At 38.0% G+C, this 20,036-nt stretch overlaps 1 protein-coding gene across 9 annotated transcripts in view; it reads right to left on the reverse strand.

Moving 5' to 3' along the window:
* Window positions 1-15,819, reverse strand: part of cspg5a (chondroitin sulfate proteoglycan 5a) — a 56,516-nt gene extending 40,697 nt beyond the window's left edge. For 8 of the 9 annotated variants that reach the window (XM_055211021.2, XM_055211017.2, XM_055211015.2 and 5 more), the window contains exon 1: window positions 2,767-3,245. In XM_055211021.2, coding sequence (XP_055066996.2) covers window positions 2,767-2,863 — 97 coding nt within the window. In that variant the 5' untranslated portion in view covers window positions 2,864-3,245. Of the gene's footprint in view, window positions 1-2,766; window positions 3,246-12,811; window positions 13,021-15,718 lie in introns of those variants that run through there. The other variant, XM_073872414.1, reaches the window with a different exon arrangement.
* Between the last annotated feature and the right edge of the window lie 4,217 nt (window positions 15,820-20,036).

The raw sequence follows: 20,036 nt of genomic DNA on the forward strand, positions 1-20,036 counted from the left end.
ATCTTTTGACCTTATCAAGACATATCAGACAGCTGCCACTAAACGTCTCTCCACCTCCAGTTGCATAAATCTTTTCATTTCTGTACTCAACAGGTGGTGGGATGAAGTAGGGATGTGTTGCCATGGGAACCAGCTTGCCATCACTGTGCAGAGCGAATGTAACGGCTGAGCTCGAATGCGACGAGAAGGAAACCATCAACGCCGATTCATACATTAACATCAGTCAGCGAGAAACGCCTATAGAGTGCCACCCTAGTAGCCAACAATTAAAAAATACTGTTATTCAATCAAAACATGGCTGTTTTTATCATAACATCTTCACATCCAGTGATCTTTAATTTCCATTCTCTCTGCCATGGTTCCTGTTTTAATAAACTAATTAAGTAAGCAGATAATATCTGAATTAGATTCTTTCTCATTACATATATAAAGTTACACATTAAGCTACATTAGGGGTGGGGTGCTCAGTTAAGTGATGAAACACAAAATGGCAGCAAACCACATTAACACAGAACAATTTAGTTTACCATTCTTATTTTGGTTGCTTTAATTTTTGGGAAATAATGCAAAGCAATGGATTGACAAATAAATCCACCACCCATAATTTCGATTTTCCCCTTGCTCCTTCTCTTGAAGCAAGCTGTCATAAATTAATTTGTCGGCGAGTTACTGGATGCGAATGTAAATATGATTAAAACAAATTTTTGTCATTTAAGTTGATGTTTTTAAGCACACCACACCACCAGCTAAATGGACACAGCCCTAGTACATCCAAAAAAATCAATCAGATGTATAATGTAAAAGTGCATTCACAAAAAAATCTAGATTTTATAAATAAACACAATGCAATATTAATTTTAACATTAAACTGCAAACTTGTCATTTCCGTAACCACAAATGACATCATATGCCTGAAACAAAGAACAGCGGCCGCTGAAGCTGTCACTGCTGGTCTTCAGGACCAAAATGTATACTGCTCTCATCTGAGACTGTACATGCAGGATTGCATTTGTAAAAAATATTAGTCTGATTAATTAATTAATTATTGAACAAATGAATAATGACACCCCAAACATCACTACCGCAATCCAGCAGATAGGATAAAGCATCAAGCTTTTAATGAAATCCCAATCCACTTGCTTTAAATCTAAGTGCTTTTTCCCATTAACAGGTGTCACATACATGTAAAACTGCTGATAATCATGGATAGGTCAATTTATCAAACAGCATATTAAAATCCAAAAAGCTTTCTATTTGTTAAGATCAGGGCAGATCTGTGCAAATCATTTCACATGAAATATATTTTAGATACCAAACATCAGCAACATTTGATCCAAAAGACATGGCGGGCGACACCTTTTTGTCTCGACCAACAGCCGAATCTGTCCAGCAGCACTGATGTGTCCAAAAAAAGAGCTATTCAGCAAAAAGTGATTAAAGCAATGAAAGGGAATACATTATCAAACCAGTTACAGGGGAAATCAAATTAACTGCGGGTAACATTGCACCAGTGATGATCTAATGGATTGGAAAAGGCTATCCAATATGGCCAGTTGTTAGGGCATCTTTCCTACTTACATCACCATTTCCCAGCAGTCAATTAAGTAAAATAAGCAATATGGCAATTTGGCTCAAATATATAAATATGTCATCTTGTTGACATGGGAATGAAGTGAACACAAGAATAAAAATTGCAAACAGATAAAGCCCACAAAGCGCATGGTGGAGGGTGACATCATTTTTACCTGATACCACAGTGGTCGCCATCACACAAGCTTTAACAAAGGTGTACAGCTGATGGAGCTCATTGCTTCGATTTAGCCACTAAAGAGTGAAATAACGTAACAAATGATCATCTACAAAGGATAATTGCCGTAAAGGTGTGCATTTATTGCTCTTAAATGGTTTTAAACACACAGGCGTTTTCTCTGTTGTGTTGCTGGGTGGGGAAACGCCAAATCTGAGCATCCAAATAGATGGACAGTAGATTAGCCTCAAGGCAGCAGAGCAAATTATTACACATAAAATTAGGTTACAAAAGGGGGCTGGATATTAACATTAAGACCCCCTGGAAGCGCTCATCTCTCAGTGATCTATCGGAATTTTAAACACATCAGTGCTTCAATTCCCACTGGGCTGGTCCTCCATCCATTCCTGCATCTATCTTGGAAACAGAGGAATCGCACAATTTCAAATAAGCCATAGTGATGGAACATCACAAGGACAAAAACACTGCGTGCGTAAAATCAAACCACAACCACAAACAAGTAAGATTTGCGAGTCGAGAATGCCCGCACATAAATTATACGGTGCCCGAATCCAGCCATTGTGCCTCCATTATTGCCATAGTGACAACAGCAGCTGTCTGGAGTACTCTGCACACGCTTTACTACTAGTGCTACTACGACAGAGTGAATCCTGAGCAAAATAAATGCATGAAATAGGTACAAATATTTAAGGTTTGCGAAATGCACAAATTATGTCAATGCGCTTGCATACGTGCTATATATGGAAGATTTTCCTGTCAACGTGGATAAATGAATTCTTATGTAAATTCTGGATCTAAACCAAATACCCTATTTAACCTACATTTCGAGGAGCTGCAAAACAGCAGCAGGCGCGCACAGTCATGTGTGGAGCGTGCATCAAAACCAAGTGGCGGCTGCACCACTGACCGACATTCCCATATTGCATTGATTTTCAGTAATGTCAGCTCGTCTCTATAGGTTACTGGTGACTTATTATGCATGTTTTAATACAACTTACCATGTGCAAATAGCGGCGCCAAGAAGACAGCCAAAAGGACCGAGAGCATCGGCGCGCTCCAGCATCTGGACAAGAACCTCATCTGCTTTCGGTTCATTCTTGCTTGCAACCGTAATAAATGTACCTGAAGAAAAGCTACAACCCCTTTAAAACACAATTCGTTCAAATCGAGAAGTAAATCCTAGATGCGCCTTGGCCAGTCTGTTATATCGTATTTCCTTTGCGCGTCTCCATGTCCACTTCTTTGTGATGCGTCTTCTCTACTATTTATTTACTTCCACCGTCAGTTTTTGTTTTACAGTGCGATGGAATTTGTTGGTCCCATTGCCACAGACCGAATGCAAGTCGATAATTTTACTGAAACACAGACGGGGACGCTGCGTTACGCGGCCGAATCAGTCAGGTTATGGAACCGAACCGACGCGCGTGCACTTGGAAAGGATGAACCGCTTTCTACGCGTTCTCACAGTCTGTGAGGGAAAATCATTTTGAGTCCCACACTCTCCCCACCCCCTCTTGTCCCCAGCCCCTCCCCAAATCCTTATTCCTTTCAATAATATTCAACTACTGACAAACACCGAACAGCCTTTCATTGTACCGAATCAATTTTGCTTTGGTCATTCAAAAAGCGATTTTGGATATTTGATGTACCATGGATTTTGTTACATTTAGTCATGCATATTTCAGCGAAGGCTATAGGTTAATAAATATGTTTAAATATGACAAGAATTATTATTTTTGTAGTTTTATAAATTATATTATTTATATTAATGTATAATTATATATATATGAATCTGTATTAATATATAATTTATATTAATACCAATAAATTGTAACACATTTACTTCCGTACAAATTTCATACAGCAAAAATATTGTTTTAAATTCATAAATAAGCAAAAAATAAAAATAAATAAATAACCCCAAACAGCTAAAGATTAGCATAATAACACCAAAGTAAAACACAAATATTAAACACCAAGCGACCCTTTGACACGGGTGTCTTCTTTGCACGCGCAGGGAGACATGGACTCATTATTTTAAATCTTTTAAAAAGCGACGAGAGGGTCAGGCAAAATGCATGTGTCATTTTAAGGCTGGCATATATGTCCAGATTGTTTGTGGGTTGGTGATTTTAAATGAGTGGAAATTGGACAATAAAGCAAAGGAGGGGCGATGGGGGTCGACTGCATTCTTCCACACAGCACCATTGAGAAAGACAAGAGAGCGCAACAGGCGATTTGTGTGTGCGCGAAGCGCGCACTCAGTCCGAGCTCCTGCTTTATACTGGAGAACAAAATCATGAGTAAGGCTGATAAAACCCCGCAAAATTTTGATAAATCGACTGATTATTGTTTAGTTTCATGTGATAAATGAACCATAAGCTACTGCCTCTTGGTTTTCATTGAGAACATCATTTAAAGCCTTTCATGTGTCACATGTTTGATGATGCAGAACTTTATCAGACTATATACACTGTAGCTACACCACACCTCAATACAGAAGTTCAATATAGTGATTTGTAAGCCTTATTATGGTGCGCCAAAATTGTACCATTTTGAGATGGTATTTTGAGTGCAAAGTGTCATCACACATCTGTTTTAAAATTCATGCATTTGGCACAAACTTTACATTATCATTATGTGTGTCCCCTGGGATTAAACCCACAACTTTGGTGTTGCAAGCTTTAGGAGCAAATAGAGATCATCTAAAAATAAGCTGCCAGTTTAATACAGAGTTTGTTCATTCACTCTCTTTCTTCTTTCTTCCTCTCTCTCTTTACTCTATAACTGCACAAATTAAAAAAAGTAATATTATTTATAAGACATTATTGAAGTGAGTGTTTTGCAAGCAGTAATGTTGAGACAGCAAGAACTCTAATGGCAGCTTTGAGTGCATAATCACTTTTGCCAAACACAAAGCAGTGCACATTATACGATAAAATATTTTTAACACGCTGTCTTTTGCCAGTCTACATTCAGACTAATGAGAGTGTTCTGAAGAACTGATATTCTCCAACCTCGGACTCATTAACCCGGCCTCTCTACACCTCCTTCTCCCTCTCTCACCGGTTCCCACACTGCTCTCACAGCGCAAGATTTGTTTTAAGTGCCAACAGGCTCGGCTTCAAAGAAACTTGATTAGGAGAGCTGGTGTAGTGTGGAACACTAACTAGTGCTCTAACAATTAGGGGTGCACCGATAAATGCCGATATACACAAATAATACGTGGCAGATAACTATTCTGAATCGCACAGCGGATATTATTCAAAGCTATTTCATGTAACATTACTACGGCTTTTGAACAGTAAGTCCTTATCGATCTGAAATCACTATTAGTTTGAGTCGTTTATTACATGCATTTGAAAAAGCAACACACGTCAAACATAATCATTATACATAGTCTTTATTATCATGAAAATACCTGAAAAGGTTTGAAAAACAGCAATATAAATATATCCTTAATCCATTTCCTGAAGCTGCGTGTTTATGGTTCTTCGTCTGCAGCACATATTGAGTTTCTGCACGAGAGCGCCCTCTGGGTTTTGAATGTAGCGGCATTTCACCGTAATTCATTGAGAAGCACAGCAAGCATCATCGGCCAATATATCAGTGCACCCCTACTAACAATAAATATGTACAACCACATACGTCTCACTTGTAGTTGCTGGTGAGAAATTGCAAAAATATTTATATACTGTATCAGTCGCTTGAGACAATTTATAGCATTTTATGTACTTCAAAATTGTACACTTGCTACAAATAAATAGAAAGGTGTGTCCAAATAAATGTTTGCATGCTACCGAGGTGTGGAGCACATGAGTACATACATACAATTCTTAACTGTAAACAGTTAATCAGGTAATGAATTAAAGCTGCATGGATATCTTTTATTGCCCTCAGGAGAAATTAAAAGTATTAATACGAGCATTAGGTTTATAAATAGAGCCACCGTGGGAAAGCCTATTAAAAATGAATAATAGTGACAATCCATTCATGTGAAAGGTTAAAGGCTCTGATGAAGCTGAATGCAGGGAGATGTTAAAACCTTGGTCAGTTCTTATATTTGCTCTCTTTCTTTGCATGCAATTTTAATACAGATAAATGTTTAAAAGAGTGTGGGGTGATTTTATACGTCTTAGAAACACTAATTAGACACGCCCCCTTTTTTCTAAAACTCCACCCCTTTAAACAAAGACATGCTGCCTGCAAAACGACTGAGCATTTAAAGCATTCTAACTGCCTAAACAAAAAATCCAACTACCGCCCACAGCTACCTTTTATGTTAACCGTTTACTAAGTCTAAAAAGGCTGAAAAACAAAAGCGGTATTTAACTGATATCTGTCAAGTAACCAAAATGTCTTCTGCATGCTATTTGATAAAATAAACTGCCTATAGCACCTTCATGTTGTAAAAGTTGCAAACAGCCTGTTTGTAATTGATGATCCATTATTGATTTGGTAAAAGTCGTTAAGAACAGGGCCCCATGATGGGCGCCACTGGCACACCGCCTGTTCTCTCCTTTTCGTTCTTTCAAAGCTAAAAACCCCACTGGGAGGACACACAACTAAACAACAAACTGCACAAGACACAAATATATCAGGGGGGTCACTTTGTCCTTGGACTTGTTCGAAGCCGTAACCATTACACACAAACAGACCCTCAAAAACACTAAATAGGTTTTTTACACAATGCTAAAACATAAATTAACCAAATTTTTAATCTAATTTTGAAAGTTATGCATGTTTTTAACTCTGATTTAAAGAGCACCTATTTCGTTGCTAAAATCAACGCTATTTTGAGAATTTGATATAATACAATGTGTTTGCATGGTTTATGGTTAAAAAACACATTATTTTCCACATACTGTACATTATTGTTGCTCCATAAATCCCTGTTTTCCTGAAATGCTTTGATTTTGTACAAAAAAAATTTCATCATCCTGAAAAGCGCTGTGTCCTCCGATTGGCCAGCTTACCAGTACATTGTAAATTGGCCTGAATACCTCTGACGTTAGTCAGAAATGTGACGCTCCTCACCATGTTTTGAAGATTAGCTCACAATCCAATGCTGACCGGAGTTAATATCGTCTTATCAATACCAGCCTAATCTGATCCAGAAAATGCAGATGACCAACCTGATCCATCAACTTTACCAGTGCGGCTTGAGCAGAACGTGAAAGACTGTTAAGGTAAGGATATTAAAACATTAAACCATGTCTGCATTTGTGATTGTGAACAAGTGTGCACTGCACAAAACTCGTGTTTGAATCATGGTTTAGTGAGTAGTAAATTCTTTGAATATGAAAACGTAGACCACTTATCGGCTGTGAGTCAGAACCGGGCAGAATTATGCTAATGACCACCGCGTCAACGTCAACAGGCAGAGGAAGTAAACTCTTGCCTACAATCCGTATGTTTGTTGTAGTCCAAGAAAAGAAATTTACGTTGGAAACAATAACTTGCATCATTGTTACTTGATTTTGTTGTCACGATTTCCACAAATGTCTTTTTCGTGTCACCCAGCACAAATTTCTATTAAAGTTTTTCTTGTCTGTGGCACGACTTTCTTTATCGTTTCATTTTATAATTAGTTTTCTCATCTATTTTCCTATTTTTATTGACCATTATCGCTTGCGGTTGGGGTTAATCTAACCCTAACCCCAAAGACATTAGTGCTCCAATGGCACAAAAAACAGCCGAAAATCGTGTCAATAACACAAATAAATTAATAGAAAATTTTGTGACTATAACAAAACTTGCCGTGAGATAGAGTAGTGTATAAAGATGGCGATTTACTACTAATCCATTAACTGGCTTTACCGACGAGTTGCGAATTCCTATTGCATGCGATTTATGGTGCAACACCCTAGTGTTTCGTCACTCTGTTGTCTCAGTCGATGACATTTTTGTCTTGTGGTGGCTACCATAGCTTTTCTATGTGTTTCGAAAGGTAGGGGTGAGAGGTGGACTGAGCAGTTGGTTGCAATTCACAATCTCACCGCTTGACATTTGTGAATTGATTCAGAATTGTCTACATCCCCATTGCAATGCATCCAAGAATCGAATTTTCCCCCACCCCTACTTGCATGATTGAAATAACTGCCCAGTGGCGCGACTTCTCTAACGGGACTTATTGGTTTTACTAAAGAAAATTTACTTTGCTGCCTTCCAAAGCAGCACAACTGTTTGGATACTGGCAAACCACCACGAAACCATTAATTATGTGTTTAAAGACCATATTCCGTTTTCCATGTAAAAACTCTTTTAGTGTCTTTTCGCAGATTTGCCCTTACATATAAACGTGCACATTATATATGAAAATTAGAATCCATTGGGTCTGTCCGTGTGGCCAGATATAAGCCCCATCCTCTTTTTCTTCTATGCCTACTTCAGCGCTTTTCTTTCTTCTATTCAAGTGCCATTAGCGCACTGCTGCTATTCCTGGCTCTGGACGGGCTGGAGCTTGGATCATACGGGCTTATGTGCTGCCAACCAGAGCAGAACTAAACTGTTTGTGCAGCCCTCCCACCCCTCAACCATTAGCATTGACCCAACCTCAGTTTCTTCTCCCTGAATGCTCTCTCTCTCTCCCTTCATTTAAACACACACTGTACCTTTTAAACTCTTACAATGATTTCAGTTTGTGTGAGTAGTGACATATTTGTGCCATATTAACAGATTAATAAAATATGGGTTCTGTGTATCTATTCAACAAGCAACTTGAAGAATCCAAAATCAGACGCTGCAGCATTGCTCTGGATGGCGTGCGAGTAACACATGATGATCAATGCCATTCATGCATTGATATGCTGAGCACTGTAAAGTTAATACAGGACCATAATCACCATAAACCTTTACGTTTACATATTTACAGTGCATTACTAGCTGCACATTTTATCAGTATGTGTGTTCCCTGAGGATCGAACCCATGACCTTTGCATTGCTACCGCAATGCTCTAGCACTGAGCTACAGTAATATAAAGGTTTGTGGTGGATAAAACTTTTAAATGACCAATTCTTAAAACTAAGCTCATGCATGTGGCTAAACAGGCCTGATGCTTCAGCCAAGAAACAAATTCCTTTTGGGATGCTTGGCGAAAATAGGAGGTGACAGAGCAGCAACCACAACACCCGGTTCATATGAATCAAAAGAACCCATCAGATAAAGTGTCAAATCCAGATGTCACATTCAACGGCAATAAAAACAGGCCGGCACAAGTGTGCTTCAGCTGTGGCATCTAACCAGAGATGCTGGCTGGAGGGGAGACAACCTGACTATGTATCAAATATAAGGGGGTTATGATGGTCCTACCACAGTTTGTATAACAAGAAGACATTTCAGTAGGAAAAGAGCACACTGTAAGCTAATCGTGGCACGTGTACACAGACCATTTACTGGATAGACACTTGGCAAAACATTGGAGAGAGGAATCCTAATATTGAACTGAAGGAATATTGCGAGCCAGTTTAAACAGTGAAACAGTAAGAGTGTTCAGCGGAAAACTTTCTGTTACTGTTTGGTGAAACTTTAAGGCCAACGGTACACACCGTATGTACATTAAACCAAAAAACACACAGTCGTTTTACCATATAAAAATACCACGGGACAAATAAACAGCTTTTATTGTCCAGCTTGGTGCAAAGCTGTTGCCAGCAATGGCCCACTCAGATGAACAGATGCTTACATTAACTCTCATCAAGTCAGAAAACGCTTAAGGGAACAATGGAGCCCATTGTGATGTAATCCATGCAAGTTGATGTATATAAGTACAGCTCCTATCTTCTCGAATAGCAAAAGACTGAAACTGATTGTAAACATTGCATAGATAATATATTTGACATCAGTAATAAAATCTGACAATTAAGATATCATAAATTGTCCTACTTTAGATCAACTGCACTTCCTTAGTACGTAAGTGAAGTTTTATCTCAAAATAACATATAGATAATTTATTATAGCATGTCAAAATTGTTATTTTGTAGGTGTGAGCAAAAATGTGCAGTTTTTGGGTGTGTTCTTTTAAATGCAAATGAGCTGATCTCTGCACTAAATGGCAGTGCTGTGGTTGGATAGTGCAGATTAAGGGGCGGTATTATCCCCTTCTGACATCACAAGAAGAGCAATTTCTAGGTTGATAGAAGCACTGGGGAGCCAATTATAGCATTTAAACATGGAAAAATCTGATTTTCATGATATGCCCCATTTAAATCAATGATCTGGTGTCAATTACCACAACAACTACTTTAATGGACACTTTACACAGTGAAAAATATTTCATTCCTAGTTTGTAAAAATGTTTTACATTGATAATCAAAGTCTAGCCGCCTGTTAAAGGGTTCGTTTTTCCAAAAAATGAAAATTCTGTCATTATTTACAGAAGAAATTTTAATAAATAATGGTGAGCCCACAGCTGTGTAGTAACATCAAATAGGTCACAACAACAAAGTGTTGGCCGAACATCTGATGCATATGGCACACTTGACTGAAAACACTAACGCAGATTCATCCTCTGATTGGTTGAATTATAGAGGATTTTTGGGAGACGTACATGTCGCGTTCTTGAACGATCTGTTAAAGGCGGAGTCCACGATGTTTGAAAAACTCTTTGGAAAGCAGACGGGCCGACTACCAAAACACACTTATAGCCAATCAAATCAAATCAAATGCCGGGTTGCGTATGTGTGGGGCGGGTCTACAGAAGGTCCAGATTCTATTGGGGTAGGGGCGTGTTTGTTTAGGTGATTTCAAATATCAACATTGGCTTTCAAACATCATGGACTCCGCCTTTAAGCCGTCTGATCGTAGAAGAAAGCTATCGGTGACAATGCTTCATTAAGATCAAATAAACACTGTGTATAAAGTCTCTGAAAACAACTTAAGGGGCACCTATTGTCCGATTCACGTTTTTACATTTCCTCTGGTGTGCAAGTGTGTATGATATGCAAAAGGTACAGACCCCAAAGTAAACGATAATGACCAACGTAAATCTCTTTTCTTGGACTAAAACAAACACACAGATTGTAGGCAACAGTTTACTTCATGGGATTGGTGATGTAGTAAAGACCGACATTATCATAATTCCTCTCACTTCGGACTCACAGCCTGTAAGCTAACTTCTGTTAGCATTGCATTTTGACTGAATCTTTCAAACATGGTAAGGAGCGTCACAATTTCGGCTGAGGTATTCAGGCCATTCACAACGTGCAGATTAGCTGGCCAATCAGGGACACATAAAAATAATGCCAATAAAAAAATAAGTTTTTTTTTTACCATAAACCACGTGAACACATTGTATTAAAACAATGAAATAGGTGCACTTACAGAGTTTTGCTTGAAGTAATAATTGAAATGTAAAAGACATGATGCGACACAAAGCGAAACGTGATTGGATGCTTTACGTGTCAGTTCAAAGCGGCCATGGTTTTCAGACCTTAGGTACGAATCCAGACCTTCACCCTACGTGAGGCTACCATCAAAATATCTTCTGTTCAACTGAATAAAGAAACCAATACAGGTTTAAAACAACATGAGGTTAAGCAAATGATGATCATTTTTATTTTGGGGTAAACTATTCCATTAAGTCTATAAGATGCCTAAAGTAAACAACAAGCAATACTAATAGAAACTCACAGTGTGGTGTAAAACTACCAAAAAAAATCACGATCCTAATCTCCATACCGACATCCCAGATGGTCACACAGTGACTCATTTCTAATGAATCATTAAAATATAGCTGTCTGCGATGCTGTCTGGAGTCTGGAGAATGTAATGTGCACTGTGAGTTTATAAAAGCTTAGCTTAAATGTGCAATATAAATAAATAGCTTTAATAAATGGCCACTGAGATTGTAGTCTCACTTGAAATAAGTGGAGGCTTGGACTCAGAAGCGGTATTCCTTACGTCAGTGGTTCTCAAACTAACGTGCGGCCCCCCATGTGTACGGAGCTTTCCTTCGCGGCCCCCCAAAGAAAAGTTATGACAAATGTGTTCTAAAACGCAACATTTTAATTAAACAAAACATATTCAATTACACAAAGTAGTACTTGTTTGTTAGTAGCCTTATTTGATTTTAGGTTTATTTCCACAGAATTTATGATAAATTAATTTATTTTATAAAATGTCATAAAACTGGGGTCCCCTGGCACCATCTTGCGGCCCCCCAGTTTGAGAACCACTGCCTTACGTCACAAATTTAGTGGATGGGGCAAGACGTTCTGCTGGGTTAAATGTGAAATTTTACCCCAGTGCAATCCCCTGCCCAATAGACATATACATGCAGTGTTTGGTTTTATCAAACAGGAGATGATGCATTTTTTTGCTATTTAACATGCTATTGATCAGGTTAAATTAAACTTTGAAACTTTAAACGTTAAATTCTCAACATCAAAAACCAAAAAAATGGCTTGAATATCTGGACAACTTAATACACTGATAAACAACGCAGTAATACTAGATTACCACATTCTAGCAGAAAACACAAATTGGAAAATGGCCAGACAACTGCATGCTTTTTTCTCTTTACACATCTCCACATCAGTAAACCGCTGGCCCACTTTCTCAGTCTCCATTTTTAATGAGTTCATGTGCTAGTGCTAACCAGTCAACAACCTGAAACAGATGAATTGCAGTAAATATCGAGTTTATTGACCTCTAGATATCCGAACAGCTGTTTTCTTTCTACAGGTCTCTGAAACAGCATGACACGATTTTCAAATTTATGCTGCAAAGTAAAATTTGAAGATGGATGACTCTATGGCAAACGGTGTCATATTTAGAGTTAAAATGCGTACAAAGTAACCTTATGGTAAATTTTATAAAAAAATGTGATTGACCTTCAGTGCTCCAGATGTCTGGAATAATTACATTTCATTTTCTTATTTATTTTAGTTTCAAGAATCCACCTAATGCCAGATGTTTTTTAGGAATAAGCAAAAACAGATTCACACCAACAAAAAGATCAGTTACAGAGCACGCAAAAGAAACGAGGGCATAAGCAGCGTACTGAATAAACAAGCGTACCGCTAAACAGGCATCACTCTCACCTTTACACTTAAACAGGTTGGCAGAGGTTCAATCTCCCACCGGGAAGAATGGTACTGGATCCAATTTCCTCTCCGCAGGCAGACTGGAGTAGACACCTGCTCTTCTCTCACACATCCAGCACTGAAATTTAAGGAAATGGAACCGGTCCAGAAAACCATTACAAAGTCCCATCATCTCCTTTAGCTCAGGTGTCATATCCTTTTTGGACCTATCAAAGATTAAGAAATGTGAATTGATTGTTGAATTCTTCTGGGATGAGATGTGTTCTCAGCGAATGACTCAAGCAGTGAGATGTAAACTAAACTACACTGAGTCATAATAAAAGCAGCCCATCAGAGGCTTTTCAGTGTCTGGTGCTTTGAACCATTGGAGTGAAACTAACAATTAAAAATGACATTTTGAATCAATGTGTTAAGTAAATAAAGTAAACTGTATTGATGAGAAAATCTCTCTTTGACAGAGTCAGATTTTATATGAACAGCGGTGTACAGTGCGGCTTGAGTTAATCAGGTTACAAAATATCACAAAAACAAATGCTATCAAAATTATTAACTTTCAAAATGTTCATCATACCCCCAAACCAACAGCTAAGACCAATCTGACCTATACTAAACAGCTGAGACCAGCCTGACCAATTGTTAAACAGCTAAGACCAGCCTGACCGATGCTGGACAGCTAAAACCAGCATGAACAACGCTAAACAGCTAAGACCAGCCTGACCAATTGCTAATTTTACAGCTTAGACCAGACTGGCTAATACTGAACAACTAAGACCAGACTGACCAATACTGAACAACTAAGACCAGACTGACCAATGCTAAACAGCTAAGACCAGAGCAATCAATACTGAAGAGTTAAGACCAGCCTAACCAATGCTGAAGAGCCTGACCAATGCTGAAGAGTTAAGATCAGCCTGACCAATGCTGAAAAGTTAAGATCAGCCTGACCAATGCTGAAGAGTTAAAGTTCGGCCAAAAATTATATTAAACCCATGATTTACTCACCCCGAAGCCGTCCGAGATGCATATGTCCATCATTTTTTTAGACGATGACATTTTCAGTTATTTTAGAAAATGTTTTAGATCTTTCAGTTAATCAAATGTGAAGTTGTGGGGTCCACGACCTTCAAGTCCAAAAAGTGTGCATCCATCCTTCACAAATTAAATCCAAACGGCTCCACGATGATAAAAAAGTCCTTCTGAGGGCAATCCGCGCAGTTTCGTTGTAGAAATATCCACATTTAAAACTTTATAAACCAAAATAACTCACATCCGGTAATGCCGCCATCTTAGTCGCGTCCGCATTCAAGATCACAGCTTTACGCAGCGTACAGAGGTTACTCTGCTGCATCTCTGTGCCCCCGCCCTCCAAATTTGTCATACGTCACTAAGAAAAGTGCGTACACTACGCTAATACTCTCTCCTGAATACAGAGGGGTCTAAGATGGTGGCGCTATCGGAAGGTAGTTATTTTGGTTTATAAAGTTTTAAGTATGGTTTTTCTACAACAACACCAGGCGGATTACCCTCAGAAGACCTTTATTTATCATCCCGGAGCCGTTTGGATTTATCCTGTGAAGGATGAATGCACATCCCCTGGACTTGAAGGTCGTGCACCCCGTAACTTCACATTTAATTAACTGAAAGATCCAAAACACCTTCCAAAACAACTGAAAATGTGTTAGTTTGAAAAACGATGGACATATGCATCTCGGACAGCCCGGGGGTGAGCAAACCACGGGTCCAACATCATTTTTGGCCGAACTATCCCCCTAAAGCAACACTAAAGAGTTTTTGCTCTTTGCTCCCCCTACAGGTTGGAAGCGGAATTGTCCATAACCACTGTCGTAAATAATTTAGCCTACTGCAGCAAAGCTGGCTCTGATTGGATTGTAGGTCTCCCGTGAAGCAAGTTTTTGTAGTTTTCACTCGAACTACAGGACCGCGACCCGACGGTTGGAAACTTCTTTAGTGCGGTTTTGGCCAACAGAGGGCTGCAAAGCAAACGTGAACGTGCCGTTCACCCTGTTTCGAGTGGATGAATGACTGAAATTTTTTGGAAACTTTATTTTAAAGTAAAAAAAACTCTTTAGTGTTGCTTTAAGATCAGCCTGACCAATACTGCACAGCTAAGACCAAATTGAAAAATACTGAACAGCTAAGACCACACTGACCAATACTGAACAGCTAAGACCACACTGACCAATACTGAACAGCTAAGACCAGACTGAAAATACTGCTATGACAAGCCGGAAAATACTGGTAAGACTAGACTGAAAAATACTGAACAGCTAAGACCAGCCTGAAAATACTGCTATGACCAGCCTGAAATTACTGCTAAGACCACACTGACCAATAATGAACAGCTAAGACCACGCTGACCAACAGCTAAGACCTGCCTGGCCAGCTAAAGAATGGTTAAAACCCTTTAAACAGCCTACTATTTGATCATCAAACTACTTAATATTGACAAAATGGAGGATGAACAGCTAAGACCAGCCTGAAAATACTGCTATGACCAGCCTGAAATTACTGCTAAGACCACACTGACCAATAATGAACAGCAACGCTGAACAACAGCTAAGACCTGCCTGGCCAGCTAAAGAATGGTTAAAAACCTTTAAACAGCCTACTATTTGATCATCAAACTACTTAATATTGACAAAATGGAGGATGAACACTGTAAGATTGATCCAACCGCAGTACCAAAGATGAAAAGTCAACGCTGTCTTGAATTGGGACTTGACTCGATTATCACATGACTCGACTTGGACTCGTAACAGTCGACGTTAGACTTGGACGCATAAACGCGTGAACAACGCATGTCAAACGTATGTTTAATGCATTTACAAAATCAATTAGACATTTTGGGCGATATTGACTAGGGAAGAGTCTTGCTTTGCTTACCCTGACCTGTGTGTCATTTGCTCCTGCAAGTGCACGTATGAGTCGTTTCTGCGTTTCGGTTCCTTCTCACAGCTAAATGAACGAATCATTCAGTCAGGTCTCCAATAAGTTCGACTGATTCAAAGGAACCGACTCATTAAATCAACGGTTTTGCACGATGGCATTGTTTAACTGCCTTTTATTTTAACATTCATGTAAAAAGATTGTATGAATAAAATTAATTCTGATGTACTCCATTAGACATGTTTGTTTGACTGAATGAAGGTAATCAGTTATAATATTTAAAATTGAATTTAACTTTTTACAATATCTTAGCATCAAACAGAGAAATATTGCTATTAATTAAAATAAGCTGGGTTTTCTTGAAAATCGAATTATTCCTGGCCTAAGATTCGCTCTTTGGGCTCTTTATGGGACAATATGTTTACATTATGAACTTGAAAATGACACTTCAACCCAGATGCTTCAGAGGAATTATCCATGTAATTTATTGTTCTGTTCTAACGTTAGCATTTAGCAATTAGCTTGAAGCCTCTCCCAGCTTCACACATCTTAATAAATTTTAAACTATTCTCCAGATTTTTCTATCATCAAAAGGCCCTCACCTCTTAAATCGCTTACCCCATACACCAAAAAAATCTCTGGCCAAAAGATGTTTAAATATAGATACATTTTAGAAAGTAAAGCCGTATTAAATATGTTTTTAGATTTGAAAATATATTAAGTTGAATTTTTTTAGTTGAATTTTTTTAGGGGCAACCAATACATTCTACCTTTACAACCCATAGCCTACTGCAAAAAATATTTTTCCTGGCCAAAATATAAAAAAAAATATAAAGTATATTTTTTGCAGTTAAAAATATATTTAATTTAAACCTTTTTAAACCTGTTATGTTTACAGGCTGTAACAAAGTTTTTTTTCCAATGTGAGGTGAATATACAAATGCTTTTAAATATATTTATTTTTAAATACATTTCAAAATGTAAAAAAATGGCCACAAAATATTGGTGATATATGGAAAATACATTTTTGTAAACATATTTCAAAAAATATATTTTGGCAATTTTTTGTATATTTTAAAATATATTTTTTGCCGTATGCGTAGGCCTACTTCTATCTGAGATGATATTAGTCTTCTAAGATTCATACACAAGATGGTAGAGTACATAATGCATAATGTATACTCTAAAATGTCTGGGTTATTTTTGACCCATAATGGGTAAATATTGGACAGAACACATGCTGGGTTAAAAATTACCCCGTGCTGGGTTAAAAATGACCCAATGTTGGGTTGTTGTTATGTAACCATAGGGTGTAATACTAATAACCCAGCAGTTGGGTTAAAAATAACCCAGCATAGGGTCAATTTTTAACCCAGCACATGTTCTGTCCAATATTTACCCATTATGGGTCAAAAATAGTAGTACATCATTGGGATACAAATCCACTTTTCTTACATCAACTTGACAGAAACATCACTTTATAAGGTAATAAAAGTGAAAACCATATATAAATACCAGAGTGCCGTGTTTTTAGTCTGGCTTGCATAAAAGCAAGATGCCAAATGGCCATGGCACAAACAGAGATGCTAATTGAGTGCTCATTGACCTGTGGCATGGTCCCAAATTTGCCTTTTTAATCTTGAAACCTAAAATCAAATCACAAATTAGAAAATGTTTAACAAATAAACCTTTTTAAACTGGGGAGACTCAGACTGAGACAATCCAGAGTATCAACTCACGCATGAACTCAATGACCCTTCGGCTGAATATTTTAGGTCATGCATACCAAACTCAAACCGTGGTTCACAATGCATGCTGATTAGGAGTGTAATTATTTTGCAATACAAAGACGGTCACAGTTTCGTTTAACCGAATAGGGCGTCTACTGTCAATGGTGACAGTATTTCTCCAGTCGATGGAGTCTCCAACATTAGGCGCATCACCAGAGCACTTGCTTAAACATTCATCTTTAAAGCACAAAACAGCCCCTCCTCTACGGCTACTCTTCATGCAGAACCATGAGAACTGTTGCCATGGAAACATCCTCAGAGAAGGTGCGGGTGCACAAACACGAAATGCTTAAATGCCTCTGTCAAGCACGTATCGAACTGAAGTGATGATGCTTAGAAAACAGGGAAAGTATCTTATATATTCGATCAAGAACACACCCGCCAACTGTCTCTGGCAGCCCAGGAGCTCCAGCCATCTGCACATCACACGCAGGCTGTCAGTGTTTGTTATTTTAATTCAACAACTTTAGATTTTGAGTTTTTCAATCCTACAGGGATCACAGCAAGGCAGTGAAATGAACAGTATAGAAGATGCTTAGGTATTGCACTGTATGCAAATGTAGGTTATTGACTGTAATTTCAGCATTCAAGGTACACATTTTATATTAGTATGCATCAAACCCACCACCTTAGCATTGTCAATGATGCCACATGGCTCTGAATTCTTAAATGATAAACAAACAGTACAGCCGATTATTAGAAATATACAAGCTCTGAAAAGCTGTCTATCTTTTTCTTGGACCACTGATGTAGACTGCGTTCTGCCAGTGGCATGATCAAGCTGCACCAAGCATCCTCTCCTTTTACAGACATCTCTGGACCTGCCGCCATGGTTACGGAGGTGATGGATGAAGACCGACGGCAGAACATGTAAAGATGAGTGAGGAGGAGGTGATGAGGGACAGAGACGAAGAAGAGCCAAGAAAAAAAGGCGGGGAAGAGAAAACCTGCTAAAAACTAGGCATGAAGTAATGGGTTGAAAAGAGGGAGATGAGTGAACAAAGGCTGAGATCTTACAGAATTACCTCATCTTATTGGTGGCGACAGGGTCGCTGCAGTTCAGATATATATAAAAGTTGAATATGTAACATCTGAACATGTCAATGGCCAAAACAATATTGAACATATATAGAATTAAAAGTCAGCATATTAAAATTCTAATGGATCTCATTCCTAATGCACATTCTCTCTAAATGATGTGGTGTTTTTATAATTGTTTTATATAAATGTAACATGTTCTCATTCTATGATCTCACTTTTTGGCTAAAATCACAAATGCTTCTTTTCAACCCCTCCCATTTTAACAGCCACTTCTCACAATCCAATCAGTTCCTGCCCAACATTTTATTTCATTAAAAATCTTGTTATTATCTAAAAGATACCAGATTACAATAGCGTATTTTACACAATACTTAATTCACTGTGAGTCTAAACATATTAACTATTATTCATTGACAAGGCTGTTTATAGATATTCAGAATGACACCATAGGCAGAAACCTTCCATTAATTGGCTGATATTGCCAATATCAGCCGCTTTACCACAAATCCAAACGAATGCCATAATTAGGCGTCCATACATAAAAAGTGTCACATAGCCTCAACAAATAGGGAACATTGTGCCTTGTGCTCATCTTTACACATAGATTAAGGTTTTTACTGAAGACTGTATCCTCTATTAGTGGAGGAGGGGATTTAATGCCCTAAACCATTGGGCGTTTTGGTACGCCTTAAGCACAGTTTTATGACCTGGACCTCATCTGGTGTCATTACATCCAATGTAAATAGCAGCTGTAAATATTAATACCCTCATGAATGCATTGAGGTGCTAAAAGGCTGGTGAGAAGGCTCATATAAAATTCATTTGAGAAACACCTTAGATATTTATCACATTTCCTCTAAGAAACAATAACAAGTTGGATCTGAATGAACTGTTCACATCAGACATACAATGCTAGAAAATTAGCCCATTTACTGTGCTTTAAATTGGTGGTGGGCTTCACTAATCTTTACTTGTTGGATTATGTAGGTATGCAAATTGTTTTGAAACCCATGACTTATACGACACTGGACCACAAAACCACCAGTCATACGGGGCAACTATTTGAAGATTTATACATTAGCTGAATGAACAATTTTCATTGATGTATGGCTTGTTAGGATAGGACAATATTTGGCTTAAATACAACTATTGGAAAATTTGCATTTTTTTTTGTTGTTGAAAAAATCGCCTTTAAAGTTTCCAAATTAATTTACATATTGCTAATGATACATAAAATGTTAACATACACTGTAAAAAAAAATCAGTAGAAATTACAATGTTATTGCAGCTGGGTTGCCGGTAATTTACTGTAGATTTAAATTTATATTATTTACTGGAGTTTGTTCAAAGTTAAATAAATTTTAAATATTAACAAGTCTTTATATTTACAGAATAAAACTATACAATAACAGCCTCATGCAAAGCATTCTGGGAACCAGAAATCATCATCAACCTTTTTCTGTTTTTTGCTTCAGATTTTGTTT

Source organism: Misgurnus anguillicaudatus, chromosome 10 (assembly GCF_027580225.2).
Source record: "Misgurnus anguillicaudatus chromosome 10, ASM2758022v2, whole genome shotgun sequence".
NCBI lineage: Eukaryota > Metazoa > Chordata > Actinopteri > Cypriniformes > Cobitidae > Misgurnus > Misgurnus anguillicaudatus.